The sequence below is a fragment of the Pelophylax lessonae genome, assembly GCF_965119305.1.
Source record: "Pelophylax lessonae genome assembly, chromosome: 9".
Lineage (NCBI taxonomy): Eukaryota > Metazoa > Chordata > Amphibia > Anura > Ranidae > Pelophylax > Pelophylax lessonae.
This window is the reverse complement of record NC_138776.1, coordinates 33,674,907-33,698,615: the sequence shown is the minus strand read 5'-3', so window position 1 is coordinate 33,698,615 and position 23,709 is coordinate 33,674,907. Positions and strand designations below refer to the sequence as shown.

General features: G+C 45.9%; 1 protein-coding gene across 1 annotated transcript in view; it reads right to left on the bottom strand.

Annotated features, from left to right (window-relative positions):
* LOC309562560 (ephrin type-B receptor 5-like) overlaps window positions 1-20,396 on the bottom strand; it is a 128,052-nt gene extending 107,656 nt beyond the window's left edge. Inside the window, exon 1 of the mRNA XM_082266809.1 lies at window positions 20,083-20,396. Within this exon, the coding sequence (XP_082122935.1) occupies window positions 20,083-20,143 (61 nt within the window). The 5' untranslated portion in view covers window positions 20,144-20,396. The remainder of the gene's footprint in view (window positions 1-20,082) is intronic.
* Between the last annotated feature and the right edge of the window lie 3,313 nt (window positions 20,397-23,709).

Sequence of the window (23,709 nt, the reverse complement as noted above, 5' to 3'; positions counted from 1 at the left end):
CCAGCCGCCACAGGTATATGGCAGCAGGTTGGCAGGTTCCCGTGAATTGCTGTACCTGTAATCCGTAACCCCCCCCTGGGACGGACGGATGGGCGGCAGACAAATACACCCCCCCCCAGCAGGATGGACAGGTGGCCAGCAGATAAATACACCACCCCACCCCCCCTAGCGGGACGGACGGTAGGCCGGCTGGCAAATACATCACCCCAGCGGGACAGATGGATGGCCGGCAGACAAATACACCACACCTCCCCCCCCAGCAGGACGAACGGATGAACGGTAGGCAAATCCACAACCCCCCCCCCCCAGTGGGACGTACGGATGGCCGGCAGACAAATACACCACCCCCCCAGTGGGATGGATGTATGGCCGGCTGGCAAATACACCACCCCCCCAGCGGGACTGACGGCTGACCGGCTGACAGTCAGCATTCTTACCTCCTCCGGCCGTGCGTCTCCTCCCTCTACCTGGCCATTGGCCAGTAATCTTTTCAGCCAATCAGGAAAGGGGTCTCATGACCCGCTCCCTGATTGGCTGGGAGGAAAATCAGTGTGATAATAGCGAATATTCATTCGCTATTGTCATACAAGTGGGTGGGCTCAGAGCGCAGTGCTCTGCGTCCCGAGCCCACCCTTTTTTAAAGCCTATTAGAGCCTCTGGCTCTAATCAGGTGCTTCCAAAAAAAAAAAAAACCCCTATTGGAATCCATGCGTCCGGCACCCTGCATGTAGATTAGGGGGCCGGAAGCATGGATGGGGGGACAGCAGCCCTGAGCCCCCACTGGTCTGCACACATTTGCAAATACATGTAAAAGCTACAGAGCCCCATCAAGGCACCCCAATTTCTGTAGTCCTCACTATAACTTCTAGGAGTCTCCACAGTGGAAGTATATGCATTTTAACCACTTCAGCCCCAGAAGGTTTTACTCTCTTAGACCCTGTTCACACCTGAGCGTATTTCAGCTCGTAAAACGCTCATCTCTGAAGTCTCATGGCGCCCAACAAGCAAAATCCCATTCATTTCAACTGCCCCCTGTTCAAATATGAGAGTTTTGTCACCTGAAGCAAAACGCCTGAGGATCCTTTCACACGGGCGGTCCGTATGTCCGTTTTTCCGTTTGCCCGTTTGCGTATGTAAAACGGACATAATGCATGTCAATGGGATTGCGGATGTCAGCAGATGACCATTCCCTGACATCCGATTTGCGTCCTTTCAGTTCAGTTCCATTTTTTGGAACGGAACAGAACCCTATTTTTCCTCCGTTTAAAAAACGTAACAGACGCAAAAACGGATGTCAGCGGTGTCATCCGCTGACATCCACAATCCCATCGACATACATTATGTCCGTATATCATCCGCAAACGGATGGGAGGAAAAATGGACAAACGTAACGGACACTCCAAAAGTGCATCCGTATCTGTTTAAAAAAAAAAAAAAAAGAAAAGGTCATTGAGCAGAGGAAAAAACGAACCGTGTGAAAGGACCCTAAAGCTCAAAAAGTTATTTTTTGGCAGATTACAAGAGTTTTCGTTAGAGGTCGATGCTTGCCTCCAAACACCTGCAAAAAAATGCCTGAAAAAAGCTCAAAGAAATGCCTGAAAAACGATATGCTCAGGTGTGAATGGAGCCTGTCTGCTCAATCTCATCAACCCAGACAGAAGGATCACCGACACCAGAAAAAATTGCTCAAAGCTTGACTTATATGCCAGAGGTCCTGCCGCCATTTTGAACTCAGTTTGGTGGCATACTATGTCATTTTATGTGCCTCGTATTTTTTATACTTTATATGGACTGATTGCACCGTCAGTTGTAGAGTCTAAACACCATTCCCTGATGTTCATGGTTTGCTGGTGTTTTTAACCACTTTACCACCGGAGGATTTTCCTGCTTTACGTCCAGGCCACTTTTTACAACTTGGCACTGCGCAACTTTAACTGACAATTGCGTGGTCATGCAATGCTGTACCCAAACTAAATTTGCGTCCTTTTTTTCCCACAAACAGAGCTTCCTTTTGGTGGTATTTGATCACCTGTGCGATTTTCATTTTTTACAATATTAATAAAAAAAGAGCGAAAATTTTGCGACAAAATTGACATTTTCTACTTTGACAGTTAAAAAATATCCAATATATTCAATTTTTGTCATATATTTAGGCCAAAATGTATTTAGCTACATGGCTTTGACAAAAAAATCCTCAATGAGTATATTTTTAACCGCTTTAAGACCGGAAGATTTTACCCCATTCCTGACCAGGCTATATTTTGCGATTCGGCACTGTGTTACTTTAACGGACAATTTCGTGGTCGTGCGACGCTGTACCCAAATTCAGTTTATGTGCTTTTTTCCCCACAAATAGAGCTTTCTTTTGGTAGTATTTGATCACCTGTGCGATTTTTAATTTTTGAAAAAAAAAGAGCGACAATTTTGAAAAAAAAAAAAAACAATATTTTTTACATTCTGATATATAACATTCCCAAAAAAAATTTAAAAATCAACATTTTTTAACATTTTAGGCCAATTTGTTTTCTGCTACATATTTTTGGTAAAAAAAATCATAATAAGCGTATTTTGATTGGTTTGCGCAAAAGTTATTGCGTTTACTAACTACAGGAAAGATTTGTCATTTTTATTGTTTATTTTTTTTTTAACTAGTAATGGCGGCGATCTGCGATTTTTTTTTTTGCGGGACTGCGACATTGCAGCGGACAGATCGGACCCCTAACTGACATTTTTGACACTTTTGGGGGTACCAGTGACATTACTACAGTAATCAGTGCTATAAATATGCACTGATACTGTAATAATGACACTTGCAGGGAAGGGGTTAACAGTATAGGTGATCAAGGAGTTAAATGTATGCCTCATGCTTACTGACGTGTGTGTGTGTGTGTGTGGGGGGGGGGGTTCTGTGACACAGATAGAGATCGCAGGTTCAGCTATGCTGAATCCTGTGATCTCCTGTCTGTCACTGAGAAGATCCGCCTGCTTTGTTTACATAAGCAGGCAGGTCTTCTCACTCTTTCCCCGACGATCAGGGAAGAGAGGCTATCGCTGCCTCTCCTCCTCTGGCCTGACTCCCACTGTGTCTAAACACAGCGGGAGCGTGCCGCCGAAATCACTAGTAGTCCAGCGACGAAGGTCTATGTCGCTGGACCCAGGGTAGCCGCACTGCCGCCGTAGGATTACTGTGAACAGTCATCAAGTTGTTAAGCCAAGAAAGCCAAACCCAAAAACGTATGAAAAAAACGCAAATGCAGCACAAAAAGTGCACGTGAAGTAGACAGCAAGTGCATGTCAAACTCCCTTCAATCACACTTCAAATACATGTAAACATGCCGTCATAAAACGTGCAGTTATGTGTGGTTCCTGGTGTGAATGGGCACTTAAGGCTTGACATTTGTGTTATCTATTTGCTTAAAAACAGCCTCATGCTTTATATTTTACCAAAAACACAGAAAATTTACTATCAAATACCGTCATTTTCATTTTCTGATGGACTCCATGGCAGCATACGCTCGGGTAGCCCCGCTCTCACCCCTACCCCACAGGACCCTACTCCCATAAATTTTCAGTCTGAGCCAGAGGCCGCATTCCGTAACTAGCCTACTCATGACTCTGGGAGGGAACCCTTGTTGCCATGGAGTCCATCAGGAAAGGAAAATTACGGTAAGTATTTCATAGTAAATTTTCAGTTTTCCTGACAGACTTCCATGGCAGCATGCATTTGGGAACTAATTAGCCCAAAAAACAAGAGTGGAATGTCAGAAAAGTATGGTTTCAATCATAGCCAACAAACCCTATGGATAGATATTGACAGCATTAGGAAGTTAGCTACACCTGACAAAGAACCAGTACAGCTTTAATGGAAGACATCTCGTCCTCCTATAACTATTCATTGCGCCCTATCACAGGGAGCCCACAAAGCCTACACACTTCTGGATGAGTTTGTGGTGACTCATGGCCGTACGGCGCCCCTGTTGCCCATGACGCCCTGTGCGGCCGCACAGCTCGCACACCCCAAAGGCCGGCCCTGGTGACTGCTTCCATAGGAACCAAGCCCTAAGCTTTATAAGCCTAATGACTAGCTGGAATGACCAACCCAGCAAAACTTCTGGATGACATCTCCGTCCCGCTGATTATGCTAGAAAGAGTGACAAATATGTCCTAATATTCTGAGCAAAACAGTAGCATAAGAGCATGCTCGAAAAATCCCAATATCCATGGCATGGAACCAGTTATTCGTGGTGGTCCTGCATATGGGAGAAACAAATCCTTTGTTCTCATAGAATGCGGAAGCCACCTCAGATTGCCGCCCAGTATGGATCTAAACACTACCTGTACTGGGCAGCAAGCCACAAGGATCCCTCTTGGCACAAGGCCCAGATCCCAACAATCTCCTGACTGAGGAAGAGGACCCATAGAATGGCTGCCTTCACGACTAAGACTTTACTCAAAACTGAACTGAAAGATTCCACCTGGAGCAGCAAGCTGTCAATGGGCCTTAAGTGTCCTGATTCTGACCAAGCTTACTGCTGAGGATGTAGCCCTAGAGATTTTGACATCATGGCTCAATCCTTACTCCAACTTGACTGGAGGGGATTCCATCTGGAGCTGTAAGTCACTAAGGATCCTTCTTAGCCTAAAGCTGTGATCTTGGCAAACTTTGTGCCTGAAGAGATAGCCCTTAGAGTGCATGTTTTCATAGCTCAGTCTTTACCCAGGCTGGACTGAAAAAAGATTTCATTTGGAGCCAGCAAGGAAGCCCAGAACAAGAAGTAAACACTGCCTAGAGAGACTTGGTCTCCTTCGAGTCTCAGATGCAACCCCGCATCAAAGTATTGGATGTGTAAGGGGGATAGTTTACCTAGGAGACATTGGATATGAAAGAGACTGCAGAGATCTGCCCTCTAAGAGAGCTTTAGGATCAGTTGAAGTCCAGAATGCACCTGACCAGCGGACTGAAGCAAAGAAAATAAAGCAGTCCAAACTGAGCAAGCTCTATTCAAATCCTTTGTAGGATTTATAAATATTAGCTTAGAGAAACAACAGCCAAGCCTGATTAGTCTCTTCCTGCCAGGATGAGAAAGTGGAAGAGCTGAAGAAAGGTGGAATATTGCTCTTTATGACAGAAGATCTCATCCGAGAGAAAGAACTTCAATCTGATACCCCGGTATCAAGGGAAGGAACCAATGCCTGTTTGGCCAATAGGGAATTACTACAAACATTGCCACAGTCTTTAGCAACAGACACCTCCAAAAAACTGTATATGGATCGAACTGGAAAGCATATGGTTTGTGAAAACTTTCCTGATCTGACACAGCATTCGCACCCAGGTCTTGACCCAGGCCCCTAGGGAAAAGCTTTCCAGATTGTAACAGTAAGGCGATGGTACCAGATCTAACGCTGAAATCTTGTCCAGAGATAAAGTCCACTTAGAGGGACCTGTATGTAGGAAACCACTTATTATCCCATTGGGCTACAGAATATGATTCTTCCCAAAAATTCCATGTCTATTTAAAAGAGATAAAGAATTCTACTTCACCCAAAGAAACAGAGGTATGTCATAAGACAGCTCTGGAAATTGGAAATAGGCATCCCTCTGAGCAACAATAGTACTCCTCCAAAAATCACATCTGCTAGAATTGCCATCCCTGGAGACTGTAAGAACCACATTGGCTAGCAGAACTTGCTTATTGTTGCTGGAGCAAAGGATTCCTCCTGGCAGAGTCAGAGGCTTGAAGGTGGCTGATTGACCAACATGGCCTGAAGTGCTTGACATGAAGGTCCAACCGTACAAATCCAAAGCTGTATCTTCTTAGCAGAAGAGGAGCAACCAGGTACCCATAAGATACAAATGGGTGGCACAAATATGAAAGGCCAGTAAGTAACCTCTCCCCCAGAAGTGGAGCTTTTTGAAGACTACTTGGTTGAGGACTCTCTCTTCAATTCTTCCTGGACTCCTGGTTGGAACTGCAGAAGCAAACCTGTTTGGAGTTAGATACTGACTTGAACTGCAGACCGCTTTCATTCAGCAGACATGTACTCCTAGGGAAGGAGGCTAGACTAAACACAGCTCTTAGCTGTCAAATGCGGCTAGCCCTTGAAGGCGACTTTTTAGACTCTCACAATGAAGACAAGATAGTCCTATATGTAGAATTATTCCCAGCTATTTTCTATCAAATGAAGCTAGCTTTTGAAGGGGACTGCTAGACTCTCGCAATGTAGACAAGAATATTTTACTTGTAGAACCAACTCCAGCTATTTACCATCAAGATAAAGCTAGCCTTTGAAGGGGCAGAATAAACTCTTGCAATGCAGACCACTTGTCAGAAATATTATTTAGGATAGAATATTCTTCACACCAACTTCCATTGTATTGGAAGAGAGGCAAGTTAAAGCAGGCTCCCAGGCTGCAACTGCAGATAGATATACCCCTTAGGGACAAGTCCAACACAAGGCTATCAACAGAAGAAGCTACATCCCCTGAGGACACATCAAATTCTGATTGAGTATACTGAAGGGCACAGCATCCTCCAATGACAACTCCATGTATACGGCTAAGCTGATGAAGGCTACATCCACCTAACAGGTGACTTATTATGCTGGAAAACCTCTTCCCCATAAACGCCCTAATCTGACATCCTGCAGTGAAGGTAGAAGTGTCCTGGTTGGGGTTTGAACTTCAAAAACCCAGTACTGCAAGGTGCTGACCAATAAGACATTCTGCTGCTCTGTCCTTATATTCAATTTGCACCCCGATTGAAGAATAATCTTCTAGCTTAAACATCATAGGAAAAAAGGCAATGCAGTCCTTTGGAAGTGCTAAATACTTGCATTGCAGATACCTCTGCTATTTTAGGCATCCTAGCAGCCTACAAAAGGAGGTACCAAAAAACCTGCTCAAAGATCTTCCTCAGCTGCATATTCTTTTTAGGAATTGTTTGAAGAGAGGTAAAGCGGAGTTTTGGGCTAAAAAAAATTTTTAAGCTAAAAATACCCCAGGGACAGTCAGGGCTAGTGCATTTAAGCAACGATAGCCTTTGAACTGTCCCCTTTTTCACTTACCTGTAAGAAGAAACACTTACCTTGAAAATATCTTGTCCATCAGGTGTGGGCAGCTGAAGCCGAAGCGTGTCCTCTTCAGTGACGTCGAAGTCCCAGAATGCCCTGCTCGTCACTTCCGGTGCAGGCGCGTCATCCCTGAACAACTTCTGCGCATGGCTAGAAGCTGTTCAGCAGGGAATGATGCGCCTGCACCGAAAGTGACGAATGACTCCGGTGCAGGCGCATTGACTCCTGGGATCGATGACGCTCATCTCCCAGGAGTCAATGCAAGGAGGAAGTGACGTCGAGGGCCACAGAGGGAGGAAGAGGAAGGAAGGTAAGTATATTTTCATTAAAAACAAGGTAAGTGAAACAAAAAAAAATGTAATTATCCAATTCTTTTTCAGGTTCATCTAAGCTAGCGGACGGTGCAAAGATAGTTTTTAGGGTGGAACTCCGCTTTGAATTGGCCAATTGACTGGTCCTGCAAGAAAAATCTTGACATTGTCATAGTAGAGAATCCTTCCACAGGGAGAGGTGTAACAGACTCCTTTAGAGTGTCTTGACTACCCGGGGCAACCTGTTGGTTGCAGTCATCTTACACGCTGGATGCCTAAACAAGGCAGTAAATTTATACAGGGTTTTACCAGCCAAGGCATGAGCAGCAAAGGTCCAGTTTACGGTGTGCATAATAAATGTAGATCTGGAGACGCTTAATAGCAAGTGTCCATTAGACAGCTTATCATACACTAGCTTTAAGATACCCACAGAAGGGCTGACAATCCAGGAACAGTATCAGTAAAGAATACACTACCCCCCTCCAGCTATAACCTGCATAGAGCAGACAAGGCATTGAGGTATAAGGCTGCAGAGGACATCAGAAATAAACAAATCTCAGTAAGTTTAAGGGAGAACTCCAAATTGTTAAGAATTTCCACTCAAGCCATGCAGCAATTTATCAAATAGCCTTCCCAATACAAACTGAAGCAGCCAGAATCTGGAATGGTTGTACAAAATAACAATCAAGCTTCTAGCTTTAGTTTTCAAAGCTTAAAGAAGATCTTTAGTCATTTAAAAAAAAAAAAAAAAAATCGGCAGCTACAAATACTGTAGCTGCTTACTTTTAATAAAGAGAAATTTACCTGTCCAGGGATCCAGCACTGTCCTCACCTGGGCCAGTTCCTCACTGGTCTTTGGGTCCCTGGCGCCACCATGTTTACTGTGGAAAGGTGGCTGTGACTCCCTGTAGCTTAATTTGGCTTCCCACTGCGCAAGCTGTGCTGCACCCTGAATGGTCCTGCAGTCCCCTGGGACCTGCGACCAGGAGGTTGCAGGCAGTGGGGGGGGGGTGGGTTACTTCCGCTGCGATTGCCTAGGTGATCCCACCGGAAGTAGGAGAAGGTACCTGCAAGAAATAGGTACCTGCTCCCTAAAAAAAAAAAAAAAAATTGCCAAAAGTGGAAGAGGGGGGAGGAGGATCAGCGAAATTTCCTTTTTAGGCCCCTTTCACACAGGCGGACCGTTCAGATCCGCCTGTCTGTTTTTTTGGCAGATCTGAACGGTCCCCCCATGCATCCCTATGGGACATCAGATGTCAGCGGAGACATGTCCGCTGACATCCGATCTGATCCAATCCGTCAAATCTGGACGGATGGAAAACCTATTTTCCATCTGTCCAGCGGATCGGATCGGATGGGATTGGATGAGAACGGACCAACGGTCCGTTCCCATCCGATTTCCCCCATAGAGATGCATGAGGAACTGAGAGCTGTGTCTCCGCACACAGCGCGGAGACACAGCTGTCATCCTCCTGCTCAGCGGGGGATCGGCGGATCGATCCCCCGCTGAGATAAACGGAGTTTGTCCGACGGACGGACAGTGTGAAAGGGGCCTTAAGGTGAAGATTCACTTTAACTGAACACGCTGAAGATAGAAACTGATTGCTTATGGGCCATACACACTATAAGATTTTCTGAAGACTTTCCTTTAGATTTACCAAAACCATATAATATGAGGTCAAACCTTAACACTTTCAATTTGTATGCAATCTGGCAGGCCTTTGCACTACATAGAAAAGGTAAATCTGAAGGAAAAAGTGTTCAGAAAATCTTATAGTGTGTATGGCCCTTTACTATGCACAGCTGCTCCCACCTAATAAATTACCCCTTATAACGCTTTGGAAGTTTTAGGAAATCTTCCAGCCGAAAATGTGCAAATGTAAAAAAAAAGGATCTGGCAGCAAAAGGGTTAATGATTTTTTCATAATATAAATTTCGTTAATTGTTTTTATTTTTAATCTAGCCGGGGTTAAAAAAGATGCATCCAACCTATACAGCACAATAAAGTAAAACTCTGACTCTGAACCCATGGGTCTTCTATGTGATTTACAGCAGCAGAGATGTCAGAATAGTGTTATAATAACCAGGTGAGGATCATCAGTCCCATAATATACAGACTCTTTAAATATTTACTTTACGGCTCATTACTATTTAGAGAATCACACCATTGTTGTGGCTGCGAATGTCTGTGTGTACATTCCGAGTGCAAACTGTCACCATCAAGGGGTAGGATCTTAATGTATGGATCACGGCGCAAAATCTTCCCCTCGCTGCATCCATCTAGGGACAGAGCCTTGTACAGCCGTGGCCAAAAGTTTTGAGAATGACACAATTATTTCACAACGTCTGCTGCTTCAGTTTGATGGCAATTCGAATATACTGCAGAATGTTATGAAGAGTGATCAGAATGATAAATTGCAATTACTGTATATACTCAAGTATAAGCCGACCCGAATAAAAGCCGAGGCACCTAATTTTACCTAAAAAAACTGGGAAAACGTATTGACTCAAGTATAAGCCTAGGGTGGGAATTGCAGCAGCTACTGGACCACCATGAGACCCAAAACAGGGGCTGTGGGCATGGTGCAGGAGCTGTGGACATGGTCCACAAGATGCAGGGCTGTGGGCATGGTACAGGAGATGGTACAGGGTATGGTACAGGCATGGCACAGGAGATGGTACCAGCATGGCACAGGAGAGGGTTCCGGCATGGTACAGGAGAGGGTACAGTAGATGGTACAGGCATGGCACAGGAGAGGGTACAGTAGATGGTACAGGCATGGCACAGGAGATGGTACAGGCATGGTACAGGAGATGGTACAGTAGATGGTACAGGCATGGCACAGGAGATAGTACAGGCATGGCACAGGAGAGGGTTCCGGCATGGTACAGGAGATGGTACAGGCATGGCACAGGAGATGGTACCAGCATGGCACAGGAGAGGCATGGTACAGGAGAGGGTACAGTAGATGGTACAGGCATGGCACAGGAGATGGTACAGGCATGGTACAGGAGATGGTACAGTAGATGGTACAGGCATGGCACAGGAGATAGTACAGGCATGGCACAGGAGAGGGTTCCGGCATGGTACAGGGTATGGTACAGGCATGGCACAGGAGATGGTACCAGCATGGCACAGGAGAGGGTTCCGGCATGGTACAGGAGAGGGTACAGTAGATGGTACAGGCATGGCACAGGAGATGGTACAGGCATGGTACAGGAGATGGTACAGTAGATGGTACAGGCATGGCACAGGAGATAGTACAGGCATGGCACAGGAGAGGGTTCCGGCATGGTACAGGAGATGGTACAGTAGATGGTACAGGCATGGCACAGGAGATGGTACAGGCATGGCACAGGAGATTGTTCAGGCATGGCACAGGAGATGGTACAGGTATGGTACAGGAGATGGTAAAGGCATGGTACAGGAGATGGTACAGGCATGGCACAGGAGATGGTACAGGCATGGCACAGGAGATGGTTCAGGCATGGCACAGGAGATGGTTCAGGCATGGCACAGGAGATGGTTCAGGCATGGCACAGGAGATGGTTCAGGCATGGCACAAGAGATGTTACAGGCATGGCACAGAAGATGGTACAGGAGATGGTTCAGGCATGGCACAGGAGATGGTTCAGGCATGGCAAAGGAGATGGTTCAGGCATGGCAAAGGAGATGGTATAGGCATGGTACAGAAGATGGTTCAGGCATGGTACAGGAGATGGTTCAGGCATGGCCCAGGAGATGGTTCAGGCATGGCACAGGAGATGGTACAGGTATGGCACAGGAGATGGTACAGGCATGGCACAGATGGTACAAGAGAATCTCCTGTACCATGCACTGCATCTCCTAGGTCATAATTTTGCCTAAGAACACAGCCATGACGAAAGAATGGTGCAAAAACATTTGAGAATGACACAATTATTTCACAACGTCTGCTGCTTCAGTTTGATGGCAATTCGAATATACTGCAGAATGTTATGAAGAGTGATCAGAATGATAAATTGCAATTACTGTATATACTCAAGTATAAGCCGACCCGAATAAAAGCCGAGGCACCTAATTTTACCTAAAAAAACTGGGAAAACGTATTGACTCAAGTATAAGCCTAGGGTGGGAATTGCAGCAGCTACTGGACCACCATGAGACCCAAAACAGGGGCTGTGGGCATGGTGCAGGAGCTGTGGACATGGTCCACAAGATGCAGGGCTGTGGGCATGGTACAGGAGATGGTACAGGGTATGGTACAGGCATGGCACAGGAGATGGTACCAGCATGGCACAGGAGAGGGTTCCGGCATGGTACAGGAGAGGGTACAGTAGATGGTACAGGCATGGCACAGGAGATGGTACAGGCATGGTACAGGAGATGGTACAGTAGATGGTACAGGCATGGCACAGGAGATAGTACAGGCATGGCACAGGAGAGGGTTCCGGCATGGTACAGGAGATGGTACAGTAGATGGTACAGGCATGGCACAGGAGATGGTACAGGCATGGCACAGGAGATTGTTCAGGCATGGCACAGGAGATGGTACAGGTATGGTACAGGAGATGGTAAAGGTATGGTACAGGAGATGGTACAGGCATGGCACAGGAGATGGTACAGGCATGGCACAGGAGATGGTTCAGGCATGGCACAGGAGATGGTTCAGGCATGGCACAGGAGATGGTTCAGGCATGGCACAGGAGATGGTTCAGGCATGGCACAGGAGATGGTTCAGGCATGGCACAAGAGATGTTACAGGCATGGCACAGAAGATGGTACAGGAGATGGTTCAGGCATGGCACAGGAGATGGTTCAGGCATGGCAAAGGAGATGGTTCAGGCATGGCAAAGGAGATGGTATAGGCATGGTACAGAAGATGGTTCAGGCATGGTACAGGAGATGGTTCAGGCATGGCCCAGGAGATGGTTCAGGCATGGCACAGGAGATGGTACAGGTATGGCACAGGAGATGGTACAGGCATGGCACAGATGGTACAAGAGAATCTCCTGTACCATGCACTGCATCTCCTAGGTCATAATTTTGCCTAAGAACACAGCCATGACGAAAGAATGGTGCAAAAACATCCCCCGCAAGCAATTTCCCCCAACCATCCAAGAACAGTTTGGGAACAATGCCTTTTCCAGCATGATGGAGCACCTTGCCATATGGCCAAAGTGATAACTAAGTGGCTAGGGGATAAAACATCCACATTTTGGGTCCATGGCCAGGAATCTCCCCAAACCTTAACCACTTTCAACCCAAGCCAATTCTCACACTTTGCTTCAACATTAAACTAACACAGTGCCGAATCGTAAAAATTGGCCTGGTCATTAAGGGGGAAAATCTTCCTGTCCAGAAGTGGCTGGGATAAAGTGTGCATGAGCCCTTAGGAGATTTTAGGGGAGGTTCTATCCATTGTGAAAATGCCCTATAGGTATGGAAATAGCTTAAAGCGTAACTCCACTTTTGTTGAGAAAAAAACATTCCCCTCTGGGTGATCTCTGTACATTACAAGGATTATAACAAACTTTGTTGCAGATTCCTTTCTTTTGTTATTCTGAAGAAATCATTGTTTGTTCCTCTGTGCTGAGTGAGTCGAATGGGAGTGGTTTCATAATTATCTATCAGCTGTGGCACTGAGAAAATCTGCTGGGCCTGCATTCCTTTAGACGTGTTCCTATTGGGAGTATCTCAGCATAAATTAATATTTTGTTGCAGGGGATGCCTGAAATCTGACTTGTATCTTAGTGCAGACCTCTGGGAAAATCAGTCAGCCAATCACACAAGCAGGAAATTATGTTTCTGGGGTGTGGTCAGTATACATTTTGTGTACAGACCAGCTCCAGGTCGCCATATTGCATTGCATTTTTCAGCATGCCGTACCCTACACGCTCGTCTGAGAGACTTCTAATGGGGATGCAGGCGGCTTGCTGACCTCACCAATTAAATAAAAAATGACGGCTCAAACCCCGCCTCAGTCTGGACTGTGCAGGACATATACAATATGGCGGCCGCTATGTGTCCTGCACAGTTCAGACTGAGGCAGGGTTTGAGTCGTCATTGTTTATTTAATTTATGAGGTCAGCACGCCACCCGCATCCCCATTAGAAGTCTTCTCAGATGAGCGCGTAGGGTACGGTGTGCTGACGTCACTGCGCTGCCTGGAGGACAGGCTATACGAGAGACGGTCGGCTTCCTTTGAATTTTTAGCGGTTATCATTCATCTACATGTGAGTGCAACCTTTTATGTGTCTATTAAACTGGTTTTGCGTTATTACACTATCGAGCCTATTGTTTTCTTGTATGGTGTCACCGGAGATCTCATCTGAGATCAGTGCCGGGATCAGTTCAATCCCTCCCTTTTTGGCCATCTATGTTTGGGCTCACTGAAGCAAGGGATCTCCTATGAAAAGTGGTGCTGTGAGGAGACTAATAAAAACTAAGGTGACCAGCGCTATGGGATATGCAGTGAGTGTAGGTTAAAAAATCACGGTGTAAGCTGCCAACAACCAAACCCAAAGGGGTTAAAGAATGAAAAGTGTGCAAGCGGGGTTGTGAACGGCGCTACCGTGTTAAAAGCATAAATACATTTGGTGAGTAAATGTTATAAATAGTGGTATAAAAAACATAGGGAATATATGTAAAATGTATATATAAAATTAAAAGTGCTGAATGTGCTATTCTTAATAAGGTATAATTTATAAAGTGCACATGTGACTTGTGGTTTTTCAAAAACCAATTTTAGTGAGAGTACATACTCTGTGCCTTTAAAATAACAAAGTGCAAAGTGCTAATGTAGAAAAAAAGACACAAAACTAAAGACAAGACGGTGATTTTTTATTTTTCATTAAAGGAGTGACCTGTTTAAAAACAGGTTTAAAAGTGATTGTGCACAATAAAGAGATCTAAAACCTCTGTGCTTTAGTGAACAAAAGTGAAAAAGAAAGATTTAGAAGCCATTCAATGCAAGCAATTTGCGGGTAAAAAAGAAGAAATCTGGGTTGCAGACACCTGCGTGGCCGCTAGGTGTCGCACCCTATATACAACCTGGTGAGTCTTTTCTATGTTGGATATCGTCTAGGGGCTCCTATATTCCCTCTGATTTTCCGAAGTGTGGTCCTCAAAGAAAAATACAGAGAGGGGAACCCCCTAGTACCATATCGCAAATGTGTATAGAAGAAACGTATAGTAGCTCACAGGGAAGAATCAGGCTGTCCTCGATCAGTGGTGGTGTACGCCGGGAAGCTTCCGCGTTCCACGGCTCTGGCTCCGGAAATGACGTAATGACGTCGAAGACTCCGCCCTACCGGTTTCGTCGATAGACGTGTACTTGGACGTCTCCAAGTCTCCAAGGCCGCTCCAAGTAGACGTCTATCGACGAAACCGGTAGGGCGGAGTCATCGACGTCATTACGTCATTTCCGGAGCCAGAGCCGTGGAATGCGGAAGCTTCCCGGCATACACCACCACTGATCGAGGACAGCCTGATTCTTCCCTGTGAGTTACTATACGTTTCTTCTATACACATTTGCGATATGGTACTAGGGGGTTCCCCTCTCTGTATTTTTCTTTGAGGACCACACTTCGGAAAATCAGAGGGAATATAGGAGCCCCTAGACGATATCCACCATAGAAAAGACTCACCAGGTTGTATATAGGGTGCGACACCTAGCGGCCACGCAGGTGTCTGCAACCCAGATTTCTTCTTTTTTACCCGCAAATTGCTTGCATTGAATGGCTTCTAAATCTTTCTTTTTCACTTTTGTTCACTAAAGCACAGAGGTTTTAGATCTCTTTATTGTGAGGAGACTATCTGTACAGGCTGTTTTTATACCTGATTCTGGTAAGCTGATATGCATGTCATATTTGTTGGAGCACCGTGATGACAGCAGGCATTGGCTTCCTATCTTTCATCCACTCCACCTACTCCTATCATTTTTGGATTCTTATCATTGGGACCTATAATATATGTTTATATCATTATATGGACACTATTTAAATTTATATTATATGCATTTATTTTGTGATTCCTAGCAGTCACTTGATATTAGTTCAGCATTTTCTTGATGTCATTTATTAACATTTCAGGTGTCTTTCACATGCTATTTTGTGATTCATATTCTCTCACTTGATATTGGTTTATCATTCTTTTTTGATTTAATTAATCAGCTGGAGGTCCCTCCCATGTCACTATTTTTCTCTTGGTGTCAGAAAAACTTTTCAGAAGTGACTCATGCTGAAAGCAGGGGAATGGGGCAGCAGACAGAAGTGACACTTAGGGGTTAATTTACTAAAGCCAAATAGACTATGCACTCTGCAAGTGCAGTTGCTCCAGAATTTAGTAAACGAGGTAAAGCTCCACTTTGCAAAGAATACCCAATCACATGCCAGGAAAAAAAAAAAAAAAAACAGCATTTTTGCTTGCACATAATTGGATGAGGGAAGTCAGCAGAGCTTCCCCTCATTTACTAAGCTCTGAAGCAACTGCACTTGCAGAGTGCAACTGCATTTTGCAAAGTGCACAGTCTGTTTGCATTTGGTAAATGAACCCCACAGTGCTCCTTATTGAGTACACACTTTGGAGGAATATGCTTTGGTTATAACGACTGAGGTTTACAACCACTTTAAACACTTTACCACCGGAGGATTTTGCTGTCCAGGCCACTTTTTGCGATTCGGCGCTGTGCAACTTTAACTGACAATTGCGCGGTCGTGCGACAGTTGCGCGGACGTGCGACACCGTACCCAACTGAAATTTACATCCTTTTTTCCCCACAAACCGAGCTTTCTTTTGGTGGTATTTGATCACCTGTGCGATTTTTACTTTTTGCGCAATAGACAAAAAAAAAAAAACAATATTTTTAAATTTTTTTTATATGAAATCCCCCCCCCCCCCGTCATCTGTGACACAAGGGGGCGTGGTCTCCCGATGACGTCATCTGGCGGCCACGCCCCTAATGGCTATATAATAAGCTGCAGAGACCAGAGGCCGGCATAATCGCTGAAGACGTCGTCGGAGGAGGACCGGAGGAAGAAGGGCAGCCGACAGCCGACAGCAAAAGAGCAGAAGACCGGAGAGGAGAAGACAAGAAGATTGGACAGCAGAAGGGCGGACAGCAGAAGACCCTCGGAGAGGAGAAGACAGCAGAAGACCCCGTAGAGGAGAAGACAAGAAGGGCGGACAGCAAAAGAGCAGAAGACCCTCGGAGAGGAGAAGACCCCCGGAGAGGACAAGAGCCGGATGAAGATTTTTAATAAATTTTCCAAAACGTCTCCTGTCGTTATTTCCATACACTGCATTTTATGGGGTGAATGAGTAGGGGTACAGTGTACCCCATACCCATTCACATAGGGAGGGGGTCCGGGATCGGGGGCCCCCTTGTTAAAGGGGGCTTCCAGATTCCGATGAGCCCCCCGCCCGCAGACCCCCACAACCACCGGCCAGGGTTGTGGGGATGAGGCCCTTGTCCTCATCAACATGGGGGCAAGGTGCTTTGAGGTGCGGGGTGCAGAGCCCCCCCTGCCCCAAAGCACCCACACCCCCCCCATGTTGAGGGCGTGTGGCCTGGTATGATCCAGGGGGGGTGGGGCCGCTCGCTCGTCCCCTCCCCTTTCCTGGCATGCCGGACTGCATGCTCAGATAAGGGTTTGGTATGGATTTTGGGGGGGACCCCACGCCGTTTTTTCGGCGAGGGGCTACCCTCAAATTCCATACCAGATCCGAAGGGCCTGGTTTGGAACCTGGGGGGGAACCCCACGCCGTTTTTTTCCCCATTTTGGCGTGGAGTTCCCCCTCAAGATTCTCACAGTGCAGGTCGCACCGCAAGTCGGATCACCCTGATCCGACCTGCGGTGTGACTTCCATTCAAATCATTAGGCTCCCATAGGGAACCATTGATTTTGAATGGAGGCAGAAAAAAACGCTGCTAACAGCTACTGTGGCCAAACGTGCAATAACGCTAGTAGAAAAAGCTACTGAAAGCACGTTTTTACAGCTGCTGTTTCCCGGCGTTATGTAAACAGCTTTGGAGCACGTTTTTATGACGCCCTGTGTGCATGGAGCCTTATTTGTTTCTTGTTTGTAGTAAATCTGAATCTCTTTTTCCGTAATGCAACACATAAGCAGCAACTCATAAAATACACCTTCTCTGTTATGTGCTCTCAAAATCAGCTGCCCTAGCTGAACTAATTCTTTAGGTTCTAATTAGCAGGCCATTTTCAAGCATTTTTAAGACCTTATTTGCTGATATCTGAGTTGTATAGCCTCTAGGGCAGGGTTGTTGGTCAAACTGGTCTCATGAAGACAATATCTGCCCATCTACGCTGTCATTAAGTGCCTTAATTCTACCTCATCTACAAATGTCAGTCACACTTGCCCAACCATATGTTTGTTCAAACCAACAAAGATCACCTGGAGCAAGACCCTAGCCAAGCTAACTCTTTGGGTTTCAATTATCAGGCCATTTTCAGACAGTTTTAAAGGCCTATTTTGCTGACATCGGAGCTGAATAGCCAGACAGAGTTGGACAGAGTTGTTGGTCAAAGTGGTTGTATGAGGACTCTGTAAGCAAGTCGACAAGGTCCTTGTATGAGTGTCTCTAGTTTGTAAGTCTACCTCATATAAAAGATGGTCACATTTGCTTATCCTTGTGTTTGTCTGAACCTATCAAGGACAGGGGCGTAACTTCAGGGGTTGCAATTACAATGGGGCCCCATGCTCCAGGGGGCCTGTGTGGCTCCCCTGTACACCTGGACAGGAGGGGCGGCGGGGGCAGCATGTAGAGAAATCACTGTCCTCCTTTTTCCTCCTGTAGCTACAGGAGGAGATTGGTTCCTCTGTATGCTGTCCCCTCCACTCCTCCTATCCAGTTTACTTGTGTTCTGCTGTCTCTGGGCCCCTGTGTGCTCCCCTGGTCCCCCCACTGTGCTCCTTCCCCTCACCTGCCGGCTGCTGCAGGGGATGTGTCACAATAGAGAACCAGGAAAGGGGTCAGTAAATATGTAATTTACAAACTCCTTCCTTTTCTGAATTGACAGAGTCATAGTCAGTTGCATTGTAAAAAAAATTAAACATAATGATAAAAAAATAATACAATAAAAATACCAAAAAATAAAAACTACTGACACCAGTGGGTGAACTTCCAGGATCTCAAAGGTCACATTTGCAATGGGGTCTGGCATTCCACCACCGTGGGGAGGCCCCAAGATGGCAGGAAGGGGGCCCACAGCAGAACTTGTGAAAGGATCCTGCTGCTGGGCCGTAATAAAGCCCCCTTCAACGAGAGTAAAGGGCCCCAGGATCAGTGGGAAGAGCCCCAGGCTTGAAGGGAAGGGCCCCGGCCAGTGATCCGGGGGGCCCTTCATGGTTTCTTGCACCAAGGCCCTGAAGGTTCTAGTTACGCCTCTGATCAAAGGTCACCTGGAGCAAGACTCAGTCACCTAGAAGGACAGTGCTACAAAACCACCTTTGTTCTGAAGCCAGCACATCTCCAACAAGACCCAGTCACCTATAAGGACACTGCCACAAAACTACCACAGTTCTGAAGCCAACATGTCTCCATCAAGACCCAGTTATTAATAAAGACAATGCTGCTAAACCACCTCTGTTCTAAAGCCAAAACATCTCTAACAATACCCAGTCACCTAAGAGGACACTGCTACGAAATCACCTCTTGTCTAAAGCCAACAGATCTCCAACAATACCCAGTCACCTAGCAGGACACTGCTACAATGTCATCCATGTTCTGAAGTTAACTCATCTCCAGCAAGACCCAGTCACCTATATGGACACTGCCACAAAACCACCACTGTTCTGAAGCCAACATGTCTGCATCAAGACCCCGTCACCTATAAGTACACTGCCAGAAAACCACCAATGTTCTGAAGCCAACATGTCTCCATCAAGACCCCGTCACCTATAAGTACACTGTCAGAAAACCACCACTGTTCTGAAACCAACACATCTACACCATGACCCAGTCACTTATAAAGACAATGCTACAAAACCACATTTTAACACATCTCCAACAAGACTCGGTAACCAAAGAGGACACTGCTACAAAACCACTTCTTGTTTAAAGCCAACAGATCTCCAACAAGATCCAGTCACCTTGCCACAAAGCCAACTCTGTTCTAAAGCCAATGCGTTTCCCAATGACAAGACCTAGTCACCTGTAAAGACATTGCTACAAAACTACCTCTGTTCTGAAGCTAACACATCTCCAACAAGACTCGGTAACCAAAGAGGACACTGCTACAAAACCACTTCTTGTTTAAAGCCAACAGACCTCCAACAAGATCCAGTCACCTAGGAGGACACTGCCACAAAGCCAACGCGTTTCCCAGCGACAAGACCTAGTCACCTGTAAAGACATTGCTACAAAACTACCTCTGTTCTGAAGTCAACATGTCCCTAACAGGACTCAGTCACCTAGGAGGACACTGCAACAAAATCATCTCTGTTCTGAATCCAAAACATCTCCAACAAGACCCGGTCAACTAGGAGGACACTGCTACCAAAACCACCCCTGCTCTGTAGCCAACACATCTCCAACAAGACATGTTCCTCGAATTGCCGTCTAATAAGCCATTTTCTGGTCCAAATAGATTAAAGCAGCATTTCAAAGTTGCAGATGAAGCTTTTTCATTCATTTTTGTTAAGGCAACAAAAGTGGACAAAGAGAGGATAGAGGACCATGAAAATTCGGAAGCTCACCTTCTAGAGGAGATACGAGGGGTAGCAGGCAAAAGATCCAGAGAAGTATTCTAGCAAGCATGATGTTCGCTGCGCTTACGCCAAGCAGGTGCTGGCTCCCTATGAGAAGCCCAGGAGTTGTAATCGCAAGGATGCGCTTGTCCCCTCATGACCTGATGATGATGCCCAAAGGCTGCCTAGATAGAGAAGAACAAGACAGCGAGGAGTCCCAGTTGGCCACATCATGGGGGTACACTTCCATCCTATCGACGCCTCTGTGTCGGTGTCCACATGACGGTCTATGCTCCAGACTTTTACAGTCTCCCTTAGTTGTGTCTGTCTCCCTGCTCTTCCTGTCGCAGGGGTAGTGTGAGTCTGTGATTCTCCCTCTGAGCCACCCCCACCCCCCTCCACAGCTGTCTCACTAATCTGTGCACGCTCAGTGCCCCTCACTCTCCCCCACCAGTCCGAGAACCATGTCCGCACTCTCACATGCACCAACTCTCTCATCAGGGAAGAGTCTATATACACTGAGATCAGGACACCTGTTCATTAAGTATAATTAGCATTTACCGCGTGATTTCAAATGCCAAATGTATGCACGGCAAATATGACTTCTCTACAGCAAATTACCTTATTCTTAATTTGAATTAAATAATGCAGAAATATATATACACACACAGACACTAACCATTCCAATATGACCACTAATAAGCATTAAGTAAAGTTAATAACATTGATTATCTCATTACAATGGAACCTGAAAGTGGGTGGTATATATTAGGCAGCAAGTAAACATGTTGTCCCTGAAGTTGATGCGTTAAAAGCAGAAAAAATGGGCAAGCGAAATAATTTTAGCAACTTTGACAAGGGTCAAATTGTAATGGCTAAATAATAAAATAGTGATAATCAGCGCAAAAACCATAAAATTCAAAAAATTTGAAACCCATATAAAATGGTGCACACAAGGCTGCAAACAATCAGTGCTAAAAACACCAGTGACTAATCAATAAACAATATTGCTGCGCCAAGTGAAAAAATATCAATAAATGTGTCTGGATACTTTTAAGTAAGATAACAACTCAATCTTAATAAATCAACTCTAATAGTAGTGATTTCCAATGATCTTAATAGTCCCAATTAATAGTGAATCATAAAAATAAAATCAAAATGAACAAATCAATCTTCATCTGTGATCACAAAATAAAGTGCTGCATGCTTCACTCCAAGTGCTCCCAGTGGTTAGTGCAAGATAAGCAGCTCACCTTAGGACTAGACTCCTGAGAGTCAAACATGCTATGGGATGTAAGGATAACAGCAGGGGCGTAACTACAGGGGTTGCAGGGGTTGCTATTGCAACCGGGCCCCATGCTCCAGGGGGCCTGTGTGCTCCCCTGTACACCTGGATAGGAGGGGCGGCGGGGGCAACATGTAGAGAAATCACTGTCCTCCTTTTTCCTCCTGTAGCTGCAGGAGGAAAATGGAGGAGATTGGTTCCTCTGTATGCTGCCCCCACCACTCCTCCTATCCAGTTCACGGTCTCTGGGCCCCTGTGTGCTCCCCTGATCCCCCCCCCCCACTGTGCCCCCTCCCCTCTCCTGCTGGCTGCTGCAGGGGATGTGTCACAGTAGAGAACCAGGAAGGGGTCGGTAAATATGTAATTTACCAGCTCCTTCTTTTTCTGAATGGACCGAGTCATAGTCAGTGACGTTGTAAAAAAAATAAAATGATAAAAAAATAATACAATTAAAATACCAAAAAATAAAAAAACTACTGACACCAGTGGGTGAACTTCCAGGGTCGCAAAGGTCACACTTGCAACCAGGCCCTGGCATTCCACCACCGTGGGGAGGCCCCAAGATGGCAGGAAGGGGGGCCACTGCAGAACTTGTGAAAGGGTCCCGCTGCGGGACCGTAATAAAGGGCCCTGCTAGGAGAGTAAAGGGCCCCAGGATCAGTGGGAAGAGCCCCAGGCTTGAAGGGAAGGGCCCCGGCCAGGGGCCTGGAGGGGCCCTTCATGATTTCTTGCCTTCGGGCCCTAAAGGTTCTAGTTACACCTCTGGATAACAGCCTGATGTCCCTTCTTTCACCGCCTCCAGCTATCCCTCCGTATAGACCAGGAACCCGGTGTATATAAAAGAAGAGAAGATGTAATGGTCTCTGTTTTGCAAAAAGCTATTTATTTCCTCTCAAACAGATGACATTACACTTACATTGAAATGCACTTAAAGCAGTGCGGGCTTCCAGCGTCATAAACAGCTCTCTGTACACCTCCAGGAATCAACGTACTCCAAGCAGGCTCCTCCCCCGTACGCGTTGCGTCAGAGACTTCGTCAGCGGGGTCAATTTGGACTATTAAGATCACTGAAAATCACTACTATTAGAGTTGATTTATTAAGATTGAGTTGTTATCTTACTTAACCACTTAAGCCCCGGAGGATTTTCCTGCTAAAAGACCAGGGGGTATTTTGCGATTCGGCACTGCGTGAATTTAACGGACAATTGCACGGTCGTGCGACGCTGTACCTAAACGAATTTGACGTCCTTTTTATCCCACAAACAGAGCTTTCTTTTGGTGGTATTTGATCACCTGTGCGATTTTTACTTTTTGCGCTATAAACAAAAAAAGAGCGTAAATTTTGCAAAAATAACAATATTTTTCACATTTTTTTTATATGAAATTCCCCCAAAAAAATGTAAAAATCAAAATTTTTTAACATTTTCGGCCAATTTGTTTTATGCTACATATGTTTGGTAAAAAAAATCGCAAAAAGCGTATTTTGATTGGTTTGCGCAAAAGTTATCGCGTTTACTAACAAAGGGAAAGATTTTTGTCATTTTTGTGTTTTTTTTTTTAACGCGTAATGGCGGCGATCTGCGATTTTTTTTGCGGGACTGCGACGTTGTGGCGGACAGATCGGACCCTTGACTGACATTTTTGACACTTTTGGGGTTACCAGTGACATTTCTACAGTAATCAGTGCTATATATATGCACTGTTACTGTAAAAATACACTGGTAGTGAAGGGGTTAACTTTATTTGGGAGGGAGGGGCTATGTGTGTCCCTAGGGGCGTGCTTTCTACTATGATTGGCTGTGGCTTGGGCTGTAAGGACACTGATCAACGGATCTACGTAGTAGATCCGTGTGATCAGTGTCTTTACACCGAGGAGGATGACAGGTGGCTTGTTTACACAAGCCGCCTGACTTTCTCCCGCCGATCACCGAGTGACCGGCGGACATCGGGTCCGCCAGTCACGCGCGCGGGGGGGGGGTCCGTGACCACGCGGGAGCGCGCCTCCGCGGGCGAGCGCTCGCTCCCCAGACCCTCCCAGGCTAGTGACGTTAATTAACGTCACTCTGCCTGGCAGGGGCTGACCGCCGCAGTAAATCTACTTGCGGCGGTCGGCAAGCGGTTAAAGGTATCCAGACACATTTATTGATATTTTTTCACTTGGCGCAGCATTATCGTTTATAAATTGTAATGGCTAGACTACTGTGTCAGAAAACTGCAGCTCTTGTGGGATGTTCCCGGTCTGCAGTGGTCAGGACTAAAAAGAAGCGATCCATAGAGGGAAAAAGGGTGAATCAGCAAGAGTCATGGGTGTCCAAGGCTCATTGAAGGAAGTGGGGAGCGAAGGCTGCTCT